This window comes from Anomaloglossus baeobatrachus, chromosome 2 (genome assembly GCF_048569485.1).
Source record: "Anomaloglossus baeobatrachus isolate aAnoBae1 chromosome 2, aAnoBae1.hap1, whole genome shotgun sequence".
Lineage (NCBI taxonomy): Eukaryota > Metazoa > Chordata > Amphibia > Anura > Aromobatidae > Anomaloglossus > Anomaloglossus baeobatrachus.
Window position 1 is genome coordinate 594,277,229 of NC_134354.1, and position 15,382 is coordinate 594,292,610.

At 50.2% G+C, this 15,382-nt stretch overlaps 2 protein-coding genes across 3 annotated transcripts in view; one reads left to right on the plus strand and one right to left on the minus strand.

Annotated features, from left to right (window-relative positions):
* Window positions 1-11,307, minus strand: part of PIBF1 (progesterone immunomodulatory binding factor 1) — a 344,403-nt gene extending 333,096 nt beyond the window's left edge. Inside the window, exon 1 of one of the 2 annotated variants that reach the window (XM_075336819.1) lies at window positions 11,269-11,307. In XM_075336819.1, coding sequence (XP_075192934.1) covers window positions 11,269-11,304 — 36 coding nt within the window. In that variant the 5' untranslated portion in view covers window positions 11,305-11,307. Of the gene's footprint in view, window positions 1-11,034; window positions 11,142-11,268 lie in introns of those variants that run through there. The other variant, XM_075336818.1, reaches the window with a different exon arrangement.
* Window positions 11,308-11,423: 116 nt separating this feature from the next.
* The window catches only part of DIS3 (DIS3 exosome endoribonuclease and 3''-5'' exoribonuclease), a 114,326-nt gene continuing 110,367 nt past the window's right edge, over window positions 11,424-15,382 (plus strand). The window contains exons 1-2 of the mRNA XM_075336816.1: window positions 11,424-11,539; window positions 13,992-14,228. Coding sequence (XP_075192931.1) covers window positions 14,010-14,228 — 219 coding nt within the window. The 5' untranslated portion in view covers window positions 11,424-11,539; window positions 13,992-14,009. The remainder of the gene's footprint in view (window positions 11,540-13,991; window positions 14,229-15,382) is intronic.

The window sequence follows — 15,382 nt, forward strand, 5'->3', positions numbered from 1 at the left end:
AGGACAGAGAACCATTTACATGGTGGAAAATATCTGTGAATAGAAAACCAGGCACCGTGATGGTCTTACGTCTAAGATTATACTGGTGTTTTGAATATATAGACACAAAGTTCTGTGCAAAAATGCTGCAGAGTAGAAGGGAATTTTGTTTACTTACCGTAAATTCCTTTTCTTCTAGCTCCTATTGGGAGACCCAGACAATTGGAGACCCAGACAATTGGGTGTATAGTTTCTGCCTCCGGAGGCCACACAAAGTATTACACTTTAAAAAGTGTAACCCCTCCCCTCTGCCTATACACCCTCCCGTGCATCACGGGCCCATCAGTTTTGGTGCCAAAGCAGGAAGGAGGAAAACTTATAAATTGGTCTAAGGTAAATTCAATCCGAAGGATGTTCGGAGAACTGAAACCATGAACCAAAAGAACAATTCAACATGAACAACATGTGTACACAAAAGAACAAACAGCCCGAAGGGAACAGGGGCGGGTGCTGGGTCTCCCAATAGGAGCTAGAAGAAAAGGAATTTACGGTAAGTAAACAAAATTCCCTTCTTCTTTGTCGCTCCATTGGGAGACCCAGACAATTGGGACGTCCAAAAGCAGTCCCTGGGTGGGTAAAAGAATACCTCGATAAAAAGAGCCGTAAAACGGCCCCCTCTTACAGGTGGGCAACTGCCGCCTGAAGGACTCGCCTACCTATGCTGGCATCTGCCGAAGCATAGGCATGCACCTGATAGTGTTTCGTGAAAGTGTGCAGACTCGACCAGGTAGCCGCCTGACACACCTGCTGAGCCGTAGCCTGGTGCCGCAATGCCCAGGACGCATCCCACGGCTCTGGTAGAATGGGCTTTCAGCCCTGAAGGAATCGGAAGCCCAGAAGAACGATAGGCTTCAAAAATCGGTTCCTTGATCCACCGAGCCAAGGTAGACTTGGAAGCCTGCGACCCCTTACGCTGGCCAGCGACAAGGACAAAGAGCGCATCAGAGCGGCGCAGGGGCGCCGTGCGAGACACGTAGATCCGGAGTGCTCTCACTAGATCTAACAAATGCAAATCCTTTTCACATTGGTGAACTGGATGAGGGCAAAATGAAGGTAAGGAGATATCCTGATTGAGTTGAAAAGTGGACACCACCTTAGGGAGAAAGTCCGGGACCGGACGCAGAACCACCTTATCCTGGTGAAATACCAGGAAAGGGCCTTTGCATGACAGCGCTGCAAGCTCTGACACTCTACGGAGTGAAGTAACCGCCACTAGAAATGCCACCTTCTGCGAAAGACGTGATAGAGAGACATCCCGCAGCGGCTCAAAAGGTGGTTTTTGAAGAGCCCGTAGAACCATGTTGAGATCCCAGGGTTCCAGCGGACGCTTGTAAGGTGGGACTATGTGGCAAGCTCCCTGCAGGAACGTGCGGACCTGCGGAAGCCTGGCTAGACGCTTTTGAAAAAACACGGAAAGCGCCGAGACTTGACCTTTGAGAGAGCCGAGAGACAAACCCTTGTCCAATCCCGATTGAAGGAAGGAAAGAAACCTGGGTAAGGCAAACGGCCAGGGGATAAACCCCCTCTCAGAGCACCAGGCTAAGAAGATCCTCCAAGTTCTGTGATAGATCTTGGCTGACGTTGGCTTCCTGGCCTGTCTCATAGTGGCAATGACATCTTGAGACAACCCTGAGGACGCTAAGAGCCAGGACTCAATGGCCACACAGTCAGGTTGAGGGCCGCAGAATTCAGATGGAAAAAAGGCCCTTGAGATAGCAAGTCTGGTCGGTCTGGGAGCGCCCACGGTTGCCCCACCGTGAGATGCCACAGATCCGGGTACCACGACCGCCTCGGCCAATCTGGAGCGACAAGGATGGCGCGGCGGCAGTCGGACCTCATCTTGCGCAACACTCTGGGCAGCATTGCCAGAGGAGGGAATACATAAGGCAGTTGAAACTGCAACCAATCCTGAACTAAGGCGTCCGCCGCCAGAGCTCTGTGGTCCTGAGACCGTGCCATGAATGCCGGGACCTTGTTGTTGTGCCGAGACGCCATGAGATCGACGTCCGGCGTTCCCCAGCGGCAACAGATCTCTTGAAACACGTCCAGGTGGAGAGACCATTCCCCCGCGTCCATGCCCTGGCGACTGAGGAAGTCTGCTTCCCAGTTTTCTACGCCCGGAATGTGAACCGCGGAGATGGTGGAGGCTGTGGCCTCCACCCACAGCAGAATCCGCCGGACTTCTTGGAAGGCTTGACGACTGCGAGTGCCGCCCTGGTGGTTGATGTACGCAACCGCCGTGGCGTTGTCCGACTGTATGCGGATCTGCCTGCCCTCGAGCAACCGATGGAACGCCTTGAGGGCTAGATACACTGCCCTTATCTCCAGAACATTGATCTGAAGGGAGGACTCTGTCGGAGTCCAGGTTCCCTGAGCCTTGTGGTGGAGAAAAACCGCTCCCCATCCTGACAGGCTCGCGTCCGTCGTGACCACAGCCCAGGATGGGGGCAGAAAGGATTTTCCTTTCGACAGAGAAGTGGGGAGAAGCCACCACTGCAGAGAGGTCTTGGCTTCCAGAGACAGAGAGACGTTCCTGTCCAAGGACGTCGGCCTCTTGTCCCATTTGCGGAGAATGTCCCATTGGAGTGGACGCAGATGAAATTGTGCAAATGGAACTGCCTCCATTGCTGCCACCATCTTCCCCAGGAAGTGCATGAGGCGCCTCAAGGGGTGCGACTGTGCCTGAAGAAGGGATTGCACCCCTGTCTGCAGCGACCGCTGTTTGTCCAGCGGCAGCTTGACCATCGCTGAGAGAGTATGAAACTCCATTCCGAGGTACGTCAGTGACTGGGTCGGAGACAATTTTGACTTTGGAAAATTGATGATCCACCCGAACCTCTGGAGAGTCTCCAGAGCAACGGTCAGACTGTGTTGACAAGCCACCCGTGAGGGTGCCTTGACTAGGAGATCGTCTAGGTAAGGGATCACCGAGTGGCCCTGAGAGTGAAGGATCGCTACGACGGATGCCATGACCTTGGTGAAGACCCGTGGGGCTGTCGCCAGGCCGAAAGGCAGTGCCACAAACTGAAGGTGTTCGTCCCCGATGGCGAAACGCAGGAAGCGTTGATGCTCTTGAGCGATCGGCACATGGAGATAGGCATCTTTGATGTCGATTGATGCTAGGAAGTCTCCTTGGGACATCGAAGCGATGACAGATCGGAGGGATTCCATGCGAAACCTCCTGGTTGTCACATGTCTGTTGAGCAATTTTAGGTCCAAAACGGGACGGAATGAGCCGTCCTTTTTTGGCACCACGAACAGATTGGAGTAAAAACCGTGACCGCGTTCCTGAAGGGGAACGGGGATCACCACTCCTTCTGTTTTCAGAGTGTCCACCGCCTGAAAAAGCGCAACGGTCCGCTCGGGGGGCGGGGATGTTCTGAAAAAACGAGTCGGAGGACGAGAGCTGAACTCTATCCTGTAACCGTGAGACAGAATGTCCCTCACCCATCGGTCTTGGACATGTGGCCAACAGGCGTCGCAAAAGCGGGAGAGCCTGCCACCGACCGAGGATGCGGTTTGGGGCGGCCGAAAGTCATGAGGAGGCCGCCTTGGAGACGGTCTTTGGAGGACGTGACTTAGACCGCCATGCAGAAGAGTTCCTCTGGCTCTTCTGTGGTCTGTTGGACGAGGAGGGTTGGGATCTGGCTGAGGGCCGAAAGGACCGAAACCTCGCTTGAACTTTCCGTTGCTGAGGTCTGTTTGGTTTGGGTTGGGGTAAGGACGAGTCCTTTCCCTTGGATTGCTTAATAATTTCATCCAATCGCTCGCCAAACAGTCGGTCGCCAGAAAAAGGCAAACCGGTCAAGAACTTTTTGGAAGCAGAGTCTGCCTTCCATTCGCATAGCCACATGGCCCTGCGGACTGCCACAGAATTGGCGGATGCTACCCCTGTACGGCTAGCCGAGTCCAGGACAGCATTCATGACGTAGGATGCAAATACTGACGCCTGAGAAGTCAAAGATGTTACTTGTGGCGCTGCGGTACGGGTGACCGCATTAATCTCAGACAGACAATCTGAGATAGCCTGGAGTGCCCACACTGCTGCAAAGGCTGGGGCAAAAGACGCGCCTATGGCTTCATAGATGGATTTCAGTAGGAGCTCTATCTGCCTGTCCGTGGCATCCTTGAGCGATGCACCGTCAGCCACTGCTACTACGGATCTAGCCGCCAGTCTAGAGACTGGAGGATCCACCTTGGGACACTGAGCCCAACCCTTAACCACGTCAGCGGGGAAGGGGTAACGTGTGTCATTAAGGCGTTTAGTAAAGCACTTGTCCGGGAAAGCCCTGTGCTTCTGGACAGCATCTCTAAAGTTAGAGTGATCGAAGAAAGCACTCCGTGTACGTTTAGGAAACCTAAACTGGCGTTTCTCCTGTTGAGAAGCCGAATCCTCTGTAGGCGGAGTTGGGGGAGACAGATCTAGCACCTGGTTGATGGACGCTATAAGATCATTTACTATGGCGTCCCCTTCAGGTGTATCCAGATTGAGAGCAACGTCAGGGTCAGAGTCCTGAGCTGCGACCTCCGCCTCCTCCTCTAGAGAATCCTCAAGCTGAGACCCCGAACTGCGTGAAGAAGTCGGGGAAGATTCTAAGCGAGCCCGCTTAGCTGGTCTGGGACTGCGGTCCGTGCCGGAGTCCTGCACGTAATAACTAGAGGCCACACCAGGAACACGCTTAGTCGCAGACCGAGAGGGGCCTGGGGGTGATCCCGCAGTGCCCGGGGCCTGTGTAAGGGCCGGTCTGGACTGCAAAACCTCTAGAAACTTAGCAGACCATTTATCCATAGACTGAGTCATGGAATGAGAAAGCGACTCAGAGAGTTTGTCAGCTAAAACAGCAAACTCTGTCCCTGCCATCTGGACAGGGGGGGCCGGCGGTTCTACCTGGGCCGAGGGACCCCCTAGTGCCTCAGGCTCCGGCTGAGCGAGTGCCACAGGGGCCGAGCATTGCTCACAGTGAGGGTAGGTGGAACCTGCAGGTAACATAGCCGCACAAGAGGTACAGGTAGCAAAATAACCCTGTGCCTTGGCCCCCTTGCTCCTTGTGAACGACATGCTGTTGTCTCCCAGGAGCGTGAACACTGAGGGTATATAGCCACAAGTTAACAATACAGCTGAACCGGAAAAGTATACAAATATAATGTATCTATATACAGTTCAGCACCCTAGGGGGACCAGCACCGGTAACCGGTGTGGCTTACCAACCGCTCCAGCGGTGTGTGGCCACCAGATTCCCTGCCTCGGGTCTCCCAGAGCTGCAGCCAGACGTCCTCCACCAGCAGGATGTGTTAAAACATGGCTGTCGGCGTTCACAGGGGAGGAGGGAGCCGTGGGCGGACTTACAAAAGTGCGGGAATCTGGTGCCCCATAGGGATTAGTGAGGGGGGAGGAGGACAGCTATGTGTGCTCCAGCCCTCACTGACGGCGTCAGCCCGACCGTCCCGCCCTTGCCCCTGACTGGCAGGCCCGTGGGCGGGCGTATAATGTACTAGGCCGCAAAAGCCGGGGACTAAAGTAGAAACCGCGGCCGGCAAGCAGGCATGGTCGGCGCGGTAGTCCCGGACAAAAAAACAACACTGCAGGCGCTGCAGCGTCTGAGGCCCAGGTGCTCCATGCACCGTCCCAAAGGGGACACAGAGTACCTGTAGTTGCAGGGCCTTGTCCCTGACGATATTCAGTCTCCTGTCCGGCAGATACCACCAGGGGCTGCGGAGGGAGCCCGGTCTCAGTGCCTGGATGACCGGTTAGGATCCCACTTCACCCAGAGCCCCTAAGGGATGGGGAAGGAAAGCGGCATGTGGGCTCCAGCCTCTGTACCCGCAATGGGTACCTCAACCTTAACAACACCGCCGACTCAGTGGGGTGAGAAGGGAGCATGCCGGGGGCCCTGTTAAGGGCCCTCTTTTCTTCCATCCGAAATAGTCAGCAGCTGCTGCTGACTAAACTGTGGAGCATTGTGTGCATGTGTGCCTCCTTCAACACAAAGCTAAAAACTGATGGGCCCGTGATGCACGGGAGGGTGTATAGGCAGAGGGGAGGGGTTACACTTTTTAAAGTGTAATACTTTGTGTGGCCTCCGGAGGCAGTAGCTATACACCCAATTGTCTGGGTCTCCCAATGGAGCGACAAAGAAAGATTGCTTTCAAATATAGAAGTGTTAATAGTTTATATTTTTATTATATAACAAAATGAGTGATCAAAAGAGAAGTGTAAATGACATTGATCTTTTGTGGCCCCTCTACCTTCAGAACAGCATCACTTCTTCTAGTTACACTTGTATACAGTATTGGAAGAAACCCAGCAGGGAGGTTGTTCCAAACACTTCAGAGAGCTAACCGCAGATCTTCTGTGGATGTAGGGAGTGAAAATCTTTCTATCTGTTCATGCAAACCCAGACAGGCTAGATGATGCTGAGAGCTCTGTAGAAGCTGGATCATCACTTCCAGGACTCTTTGTTTTTCTTTACGCTGAAGATACTTCTTCTTAATAACATTGTCTTTATGTTTGGGGTAATTGATCTGCTGCAGAATATTTTTTTGCTAATTAGACACCTCCCTGATGGATAAGTGTCTTTTTGTATTTCTTGCAAATCTAAAAATAAGGAGCACTAATAGTGTAATACCAGATGGATAAGTACGGTATATAGGAATATACACTCACTGAATTTAGTTGTGAAAGTCACAACCACTAGTGCACATGAGATACTGGCGTCTGCTGCAACACCACGTGGATGAACATTCAAAATAGAGTAAAGAAGGGGTTAATGCCGCGCATCAGCCAAAATGAAGATGTGGAGATGTTGATGATAATAAACTATCTTTTTATTCCATAGGTCTACATGTTTCGAGGTGAAAACCTCTTCCTCAGGACCAGTACATCAACAGAAGTTCCTTTTTTGTATTTCTTAACATTTATGACACTGTTATTCTTGACCAAATCTCCAACTCCATTTGGTGATATTCAGCCCCACTTTCTAGGACCTCCACCATGCCTCACTGCTGCCTGCAGACACTCATTATTGTAGCCTCTACAACCCTTCGGTGAATAAACTGCCTTCTGTTACAGCTCAATATCTCAATACCATGCCTGAGGAAGAGACCTGAGATGTCTCGAAAGCTTGCTTTAGAACATAATATTTTATTTTTATTTTAGTTAGCCATTAAAAGGTATCACAACTACAAAATTTTAATTTTGTTTCTTTCACTGAGAGCAATCAATCAGCTCAATATCTCACATTTGACCCATCAGTCCAGAGCACCTGCTGCCATTTTCTGCTCCCACTTCCCATTCATAGATCAGTCTCGTTTCTATAATGAAGCCATGGCTTATGGCCACAATTCTCCCATGTAGCCAACTTCTAGCGGACCTTCTCTGACCAGCAGCTGTGGTTCGTCTCACTGGTTGTTGCCACTTCTGCACAGATTCCACTGCGGGATAACATCTGATCTGGAAAAGAAATATAAGGCTGCGTGCCCACGATCAGTTTTCATAGCGTTTTGAATGCAGCATGGTTCAGTTGCGTCCAAAACCCTGCAAATGTACAGTACAAGCACAGTGGAGGGGATTTCTAGAAATCTCCTGTCCACTGTTTTTTCGCAGTTAACACTTGCCTGCGGTGTGGCTTCCCGAGCCGCAGCATATCAATTGTTTGCTACGGAGTCACAAGCGTTCTCCGTAGGGAGAACACAAGCGATAGACCGCAGTTGCCCGAGACCGGATTGTGATTCAAATGTTTTTATTGATTTTGCAAGTTAAAATGGGAAGACATGAGTTGTGATAGCATGGGGTAACAAAAGGGTCATGGTTATATAGGGTTAACGGGGGGTAACAAAGCAATTTACATACAGAGTTCCATTTACATTTGGATAACCGTTCTGTCAATCTGGTGAGTTTTTTTGCAGTTACAATGCATACATTAAGTGAGTTTGGATATATAACGACATACGGTAAGTGTTCAGTCCTAGTCAATGGTTTCTCTGTGTGCAGTTGTCCGAGTCCAGATTGCGGGCACAAGCAGCTGCGGTCTCCTTCATTCTCCTGCGGAGGAGACTCGCGGTGCCGCAGATCAGGACCCGCCGTGTCCAGGACGCAGTGAGTCCTGATCGTGGGAAAGTACCCTAATGTGTCTCATCTGCTGCAGTAGGTTTCCTTGGCCGACCACTGACTACGGACCTCAATGTTGACCATTTCTTGGTGTTCTCAGTGCAGAGAAATCCAGGCAGATACATATCCATCATATAATACCATCAGGGAGGCGAATGATTGGCTCCAAATTCATTCTTCAGCAAGATAACCCCAAATATAATATTAGTAAGAACTAGAAGGCTGTGTTCACAGAGGGCGTTTTTTGTACTGTTTTTAGCATGGTTTTTGCCTTGTTTTTATGCAAATCCATGCTAATAAAACGCTGGCTTCACAATACAGTAATCTTATAAACACACAAAAAACACTTGTGGTGTTTTCCCGACAGTTTTGTGATCTGCCCCAGTTTTTACTGCGTTCTTAAAAGAATGAACATGTCCATTCTTTTCAGTGATTTTGCCACAGTTTTTCACCCTAGTGATCGCAGATTCTCTGGATCGGCGGGTCTAAACCAGGTTAATAATGAAAAAAAAACAAAAACCCAGTTCTGACCCAAAATTGATTCAGGGTAACCGGTCCCCATATAAGTCTATGGGGACCAGAATGCAGCGCTTAAAAATGGTGGTGGATGGGATACAGGGATTGAAGCAGGGGCAGTACACTTACCAAATCACCGGTGCAGCTGTACGCTTCCGCTCCTTCACTTCACGGGGTGCTCATTACCTTAATTACATATTCATTGCTTTCCCCGCCCACCAGCATGTGATTGGTTGCAGTCAGATGCTCCCCCAGCTTGCCTGACAGTGACTGCCTGCAACCAATCACAGATTATGTCTGCGGTCTACTGTACAGTAAAAATAAATTTTAAAAAATTGGTGTAAAGTCCCGCCATATTATCATATATAAATAGATAAAGCATACGGCTACAGGCTGCAGCCCCAGCCCTGCGCTTATCTTGGCTGTGTGCTAAAATAAGAGGAACTGCAGGCTGTTTTTTTTAATTATTATTTAAATAAATAATTTTAAAAAAAACGGCGTGCAGTCCCCCCAATTTTGATACCCAGCCAAGATAAAACCCGACAGCTGGGGGTTGGTATTCTCAGACTAGGTAGACCCATGTTTATTGGGTGCCCCCCAGTCTAAGAATATCAGCCTGCAGCCACCCAGGATTGTTGCATCCACTAAATGTGACAATCCCAGCACTTTACCCGGATCTTCTCGATTGTCCTGGTGCTGTGGCAATCGGGGTAATATAAGAGGTTAATAGCAGCCCACAGCTGCCACTAAGCCCTAGATTAGTAATGGGAGGCATCTATAAGACACCCCCATCACTAATCTGTAAGTGAAAAGAAAAAAACAAAACAAAACCCATAAAAATCTTTTGAAATAAAATACAAAAGCCCTCTTTCACCACTTTATTAACCCTAAAAACACCCTTGCAAATCCGACGTAATCCACACGAGGTCCCACAACGATTCCAGCTCTGCTACATATCTGAAGTCACAGAGAGCGATCATGGAACGTGACCGAATGCTGTGAGGTTCAGGTAGAGAATAAGCCACGATCAGCACTGACATCTCTCAAGCAATTTCCGGTCACATGTAGAGACACCTGTGACCGCAAATAGCCTGAGTGACGTCACCACTTATCACGCAGCTCACTCTGTGACTTCAGATACGTAGCTGAGCTGAATCGTCATGAGACCTTGTGTGGATTACATCGGACCTGCAAAGGTGTTATGGGGGGTTAATAAAGTAGTGAAGAAGGGTTTTTTGAAATAAAGTGGTTTTTTGGTGTTTATGTTTATTTCTTTTCTCTTACAGATTAGTAATGGGGTGCTTCAAAGACACCTGCCATCACTAATCTAGAGCTTAGTGGCAGCTGTGTGCTGTTATTAATTCCTTATTACCCCGATTCCGACCGCACCAGGGCAATTGGGAAGAGCTGGTTAATGTGCTGTCACAGCTAATTGATGTGACAATCCCAGCCGGCTGCTGGCTGATATTTTTAGGCTGGGGGGGCAATAAACATGAGTCTCCCCAGCCTGAGAATACCAGTCTTCAGCTGTCGGGTTATCTTGATGTTTTTTTACTTATTTAAATAATTAAATAAAAAAAACTAAAACATAATGGGGTCACTCTTATTTTGATACACAGCTAAGATAAGTGCACGGCTGGGTGCTGTAGCTTGTAGCCAAATGCTTTATCTGTGCTAATATCATAATATGGGGGGACCCTATGCCAATTTATTTATTTATTTTTAGTACGATACACCGGCAGACAGGGTCTGTGATTGGTTGCAGGCAAACACTGTCACACAGGTTGGGGGCGCATCTGACTGCAACCAATCACGGATGCCGGTGGGCGGGGAAAGCAGTGAATATGCATGAGACTAATGAGCAGCAGAAGAAGGAGGGGCAGTGCGATCAGGTACAGTGACGCCGGAGACTGGTAAAGTAGCGCACGTGCTTTATGTTTTTTATTACTAGAGTGCCAGGTCCAGGTTAATCCCGGCACTCGGGTACCTTTGAACCCCCGCAGGTCTGGACTTGGTCCGGCCATCACAGAAGTGCACAAATCCGCTGTAAAAACACCATAAAAAACAAGCCTGGCCAAAAACATTACCAAAAACGCAGAAAACCACCAGGAGACTTCTGCCACAAGATCAGTTTTTCGCACCAAAAACGCAGTGTGCGAACATAGCCCGGTACTACGTGTGAAGTCATTCTGACTGCAGCACATTTACCTAGATGCTGCGCACACAGCTGGACAGGTACAATAACCGCACGGCTGGACACTACTGTCTGCACAGGTTACTACAACATAAGCTCAATAAAGTACAAGTCTCCAGGTTGGGGCACTACAAGCTCCAGCATGGCCTGACAGTGAATTTGCCGAGTCTGTACTTACATAGGGCCGTGCACAGCACACTGACACCGCACTACACACCGGCTCTGCCGCCGCTACAACCGCCTCACTGAGCACAACACAACCGTACCGGCCCACAGTGCGCCTGCGCGCTCTAACCCCGCCCATCTCCCATCCTTTTAAATGATTTGTTTTTATCTCCGAATGTCGCACACATTATAAGGCGAGAAATCATAAACAAGAGGAAGTGAGAGATACTTCTCTGTAGCTTATTACTTGGAAATACGGGTCTCTCCGATATCTGCTGTCCATTCCAATAACCTGTCACCTATAATTGGCCGTTTTTTAGTCACGTGATCCTAACACCACATACCAGGGTTTTACGGGTTTGCGGGTCACGTCTCGTTCTGAGCAGCGGTGTTCCGGATGATTTGGGTTATGTGACCGCTTCCTGTTACTACACGTGAATATCGAGCATGCGCAGTGCTTGTCTAAGAGGGGAAGCGTGCTGTGGACAGATGTGGAGCCTTGAATATTGTGCAGTAAGGTAAGTGGTTGTGGCTGGGTGTGAGCAGCTGGTGGATGGTGCCAGGTGCCGAGACTGCCAGGAGCGTGATGGTGGCTAGTGCTATGTGGCTGCTCTCCTCTTCCTTAGGACCTGTCAGGAATGAGGCTGGCTATGGTAAAGGCAACTGAAGGGGCTGTCACCAGGATAGGGGATGCTTAGTTGGACGCTCGCGTTCCCCATTGACTTCTATTAAACTCCAGTACTCGAGTCGCTCCCATCTGAATACCAACTGCTCTAAAGGAGAACCGGAGCATGGTAGTGCCCGCTCATCACTTAGTACCGAGCATGGTAGTGCCCGCTCATCACTAGTACCGAGCATGGTAGTGCCCGCTCATCACTAGTACCGAGCATGGTAGTGCTCGCTCATCACTAGTACCGAGCATGGTAGTGCCCGCTCATCACTAGTACCGAGCATGGTAGTGCCCGCTCATCACTAGTACCGAGCATGGTGGTGCCCGCTCATCACTAGTACCGAGCATGGTAGTGCCCGCTCATCACTAGTACTGAGCATGGTAGTGCCCGCTCATCACTAGTACTGAGCATGGTAGTGCCCGCTCATCACTAGTACTGAGCATAGTAGTGCTCGCTCATCACTAGTACCGAGCACCCGAGCATGGTAGTGCCCGCTCATCACTAGTACCGAGCATGGTGGTGCCCGCTCATCACTAGTACCGAGCATGGTGGTGCCCGCTCATCACTAGTACTGAGCATGGTGGTGCCCGCTCATCACTAGTACTGAGCATGGTGGTGCCCGCTCATCACTAGTACTGAGCATGGTAGTGCCCGCTCATCACTAGTACCGAGCATGGTGGTGCCCGCTCATCACTAGTACCGAGCATGGTGGTGCCCGCTCATCACTAGTACTGAGCATGGTAGTGCCCGCTCATTACTAGCACCCGAGCATAGTAGTGCTCGCTCATCACTAGTACCGAGCACCCGAGCATGGTAGTGCCCGCTCATCACTAGCACCCGAGCATGGTAGTGCCCGCTCATCACTAGTACCGAGCATGGTAGTGACCGCTCATCACTTTGTACCGAGCATGGTAGTGCCCGCTCATCACTAGTACTGAGCATGGTAGTGCTCGCTCATCACTAGTACTGAGCATGGTAGTGCTCGCTCATCACTAGTACCGAGCACCCGAGCATGGTAGTGCCCGCTCATCACTAGCACCCGAGCATGGTAGTGCCCGCTCATCACTAGTACCGAGCATGGTGGTGCCCGCTCATCACTAGTACTGAGCATGGTGGTGCCCGCTCATCACTAGTACTGAGCATGGTAGTGCCCGCTCATCACTAGTACTGAGCATGGTAGTGCCCGCTCATCACTAGCACCCGAGCATAGTAGTGCTCGCTCATCACTAGTACCGAGCACCCGAGCATGGTAGTGCCCGCTCATCACTTAGTACCGAGCATGGTAGTGCCCGCTCATCACTTAGTACCGAGCATGGTAGTGCCCGCTCATCACTTAGTACCGAGCATGGTAGTGCCCGCTCATCACTTAGTACCGAGCATGGTAGTGCCCGCTCATCACTTAGTACCGAGCATGGTAGTGCCCGCTCATCACTAGTACCGAGCATGGTAGTGCCCGCTCATCACTTAGTACCGAGCATGGTAGTGCCCGCTCATCACTTAGTATCGAGCATGGTAGTGCCCGCTCATCACTTAGTACCGAGCATGGTAGTGCCCGCTCATTACTTAGTACCGAGCATGGTAGTGCCCGCTCATCACTAGTACTGAGCATGGTAGTGCTCGCTCATCACTAGTACCGAGCATGGTAGTGCCCGCTAATCACTAGCACCCGAGCATGGTAGTGCCCGCTAATCACTAGCACCCGAGCATGGTAGTGCCCGCTAATCACTAGCACCCGAGCATGGTAGTGCCCGCTAATCACTAGCACCCGAGCATGGTAGTGCCCGCTAATCACTAGCACCCGAGCATAGTAGTGCCCGCTCATCACTAGCAACCGAGCATGGTAGTGCCCGCTCATCACTAGTACCGAGCATGGTAGTGCCCGCTCATCACTAGTACCGAGCATGGTAGTGCCCGCTCATCACTAGTACCGAGCATGGTAGTGCCCGCTCATCACTAGTACCGAGCATGGTAGTGCCCGCTCATCACTAGTACCGAGCATGGTAGTGCCCGCTCATCACTATTGATAACTTATTGACCAGGGGGTCAGCAAGGGTCGGCAGAATCGGGCACCCTTACATTTCGGAACGCTGCTCCTTTCTCTCTCTATGGGGCTGCTGAGCGCTGCACTCTCCAGTACCTGGCAGCACCATAGACGATGAATGGCGTGGTGGTTGGGCATGTGACCTGCCGCTTCTTCTTGTAGTGGGGAGGAGTTTCTGATCTGAGTATTGGTGTAGACCCCGGCAGCCCACCTTTACATGCAGTAGACAACTTTTGTTTTTTTTCTTATCACTTTTAGAAGCAGCTAAGAAAGAAAATGTTAAAGTCCAAGACATTTGTGAAGAAGACTCGCTCTGGTGGCATCTTAAAAGTTGTCAGAGAGCATTACCTGAGGGATGACATTACCTGCGGATGCCATGGATGTGATGAGTGCCAGCAGGAGAGCCCGGTCCTGCAGATGGAGCCCGTCCTGCAGAGTTCTCTCTGTGAATCTCCCCATTACATATTACCTGACACCAATGTGTTACTGCACCAGGTGAGAAGTTATCTTCTACTTACCATGCCTCTACCTATGTATGTAAAATTATTCTGCCAGGCCTCCTTTAGTGTCGTGATCTCTGGCGCCGTGCACATCTTCAGGTTTCAGACAGTCTGGACCTGAATTGTGACTAGATGCTGCGTTAGGCTACTTTCACACTTGCGTTGTGCGGCTTCCGTTGCATTGCGATGTGTGACGGATGTAACGGATGCGTTGCATATAGTGGCACAACTGATGCGATGGATCCTGCAAAATAATGGAATCCGTTGTAGCTTTTTTTTTTCAGCAATTTACTCAACTGGGCTTGTGCAGTTGTGTAAAGACGGATCCGTCACAGGAATCCGTCAAATGATGGATTCCGCCACCATGTGCTTCCATTATAAAAATGACGGACGCCGACGGAATCCAGCACATTGCGTTTTATTTTACGCTCTGGGAAGCGCAGAAAAACGCTACATGCTGTGTTTTTTCCGCCCGGCGCATGCAACGCAGCGTCGGCCGGCGAATGCAACGCAGGGCCATCGGTCACAATGCGTCGTCCATACAAATCTATCGGAAGCAGCAGAATCTGTTAACGGATTCCGCTGTTTTCCAAAGCGGCGGATTGCGACTGAAGGAAAAAAACACAAGTGTGAAACTAGCCTTAAAGGGAACCGGTCATCAGGTTTTTCCCTTTATGAGCTGCGGCCACCACCAGTGAGCCCTTATATACAGCATTCTAGAATACAGGACATTTTGTAGAACATAAAAAAAAAAAAAAAACCTTAATACTCACTAAGGCCCTGTGCACACGCTGCAGATTTTACCATGGAATTGCCGTGGATTTCACTGAAGGAATGCTGCAGAAAATATTACATTTCTGCAGTCCTTCTCCAGCAAAACCTATGGGGATTAAAAACCAATCTGTGCGCACACTGGTTTTTTTTTTTTGTCATTGCGGATTTTCCGCTGCGGAATTAATGAGCATGTCACTTCTTTTCTGCAGTTACCTGCGGTTTTTGCCATAGATAATGATAAAAGACCGCAGGAAACAACCCGTGGAAAATTAGCAGTAAAGCCGCATGCGGTTTTCGGGTGCTGTTTGCTGCGGTTTTTTTTATCTCAGGTGCGGTAATCTTTCAGACGCTGCGGAATTTTCTTAAAATTCCATT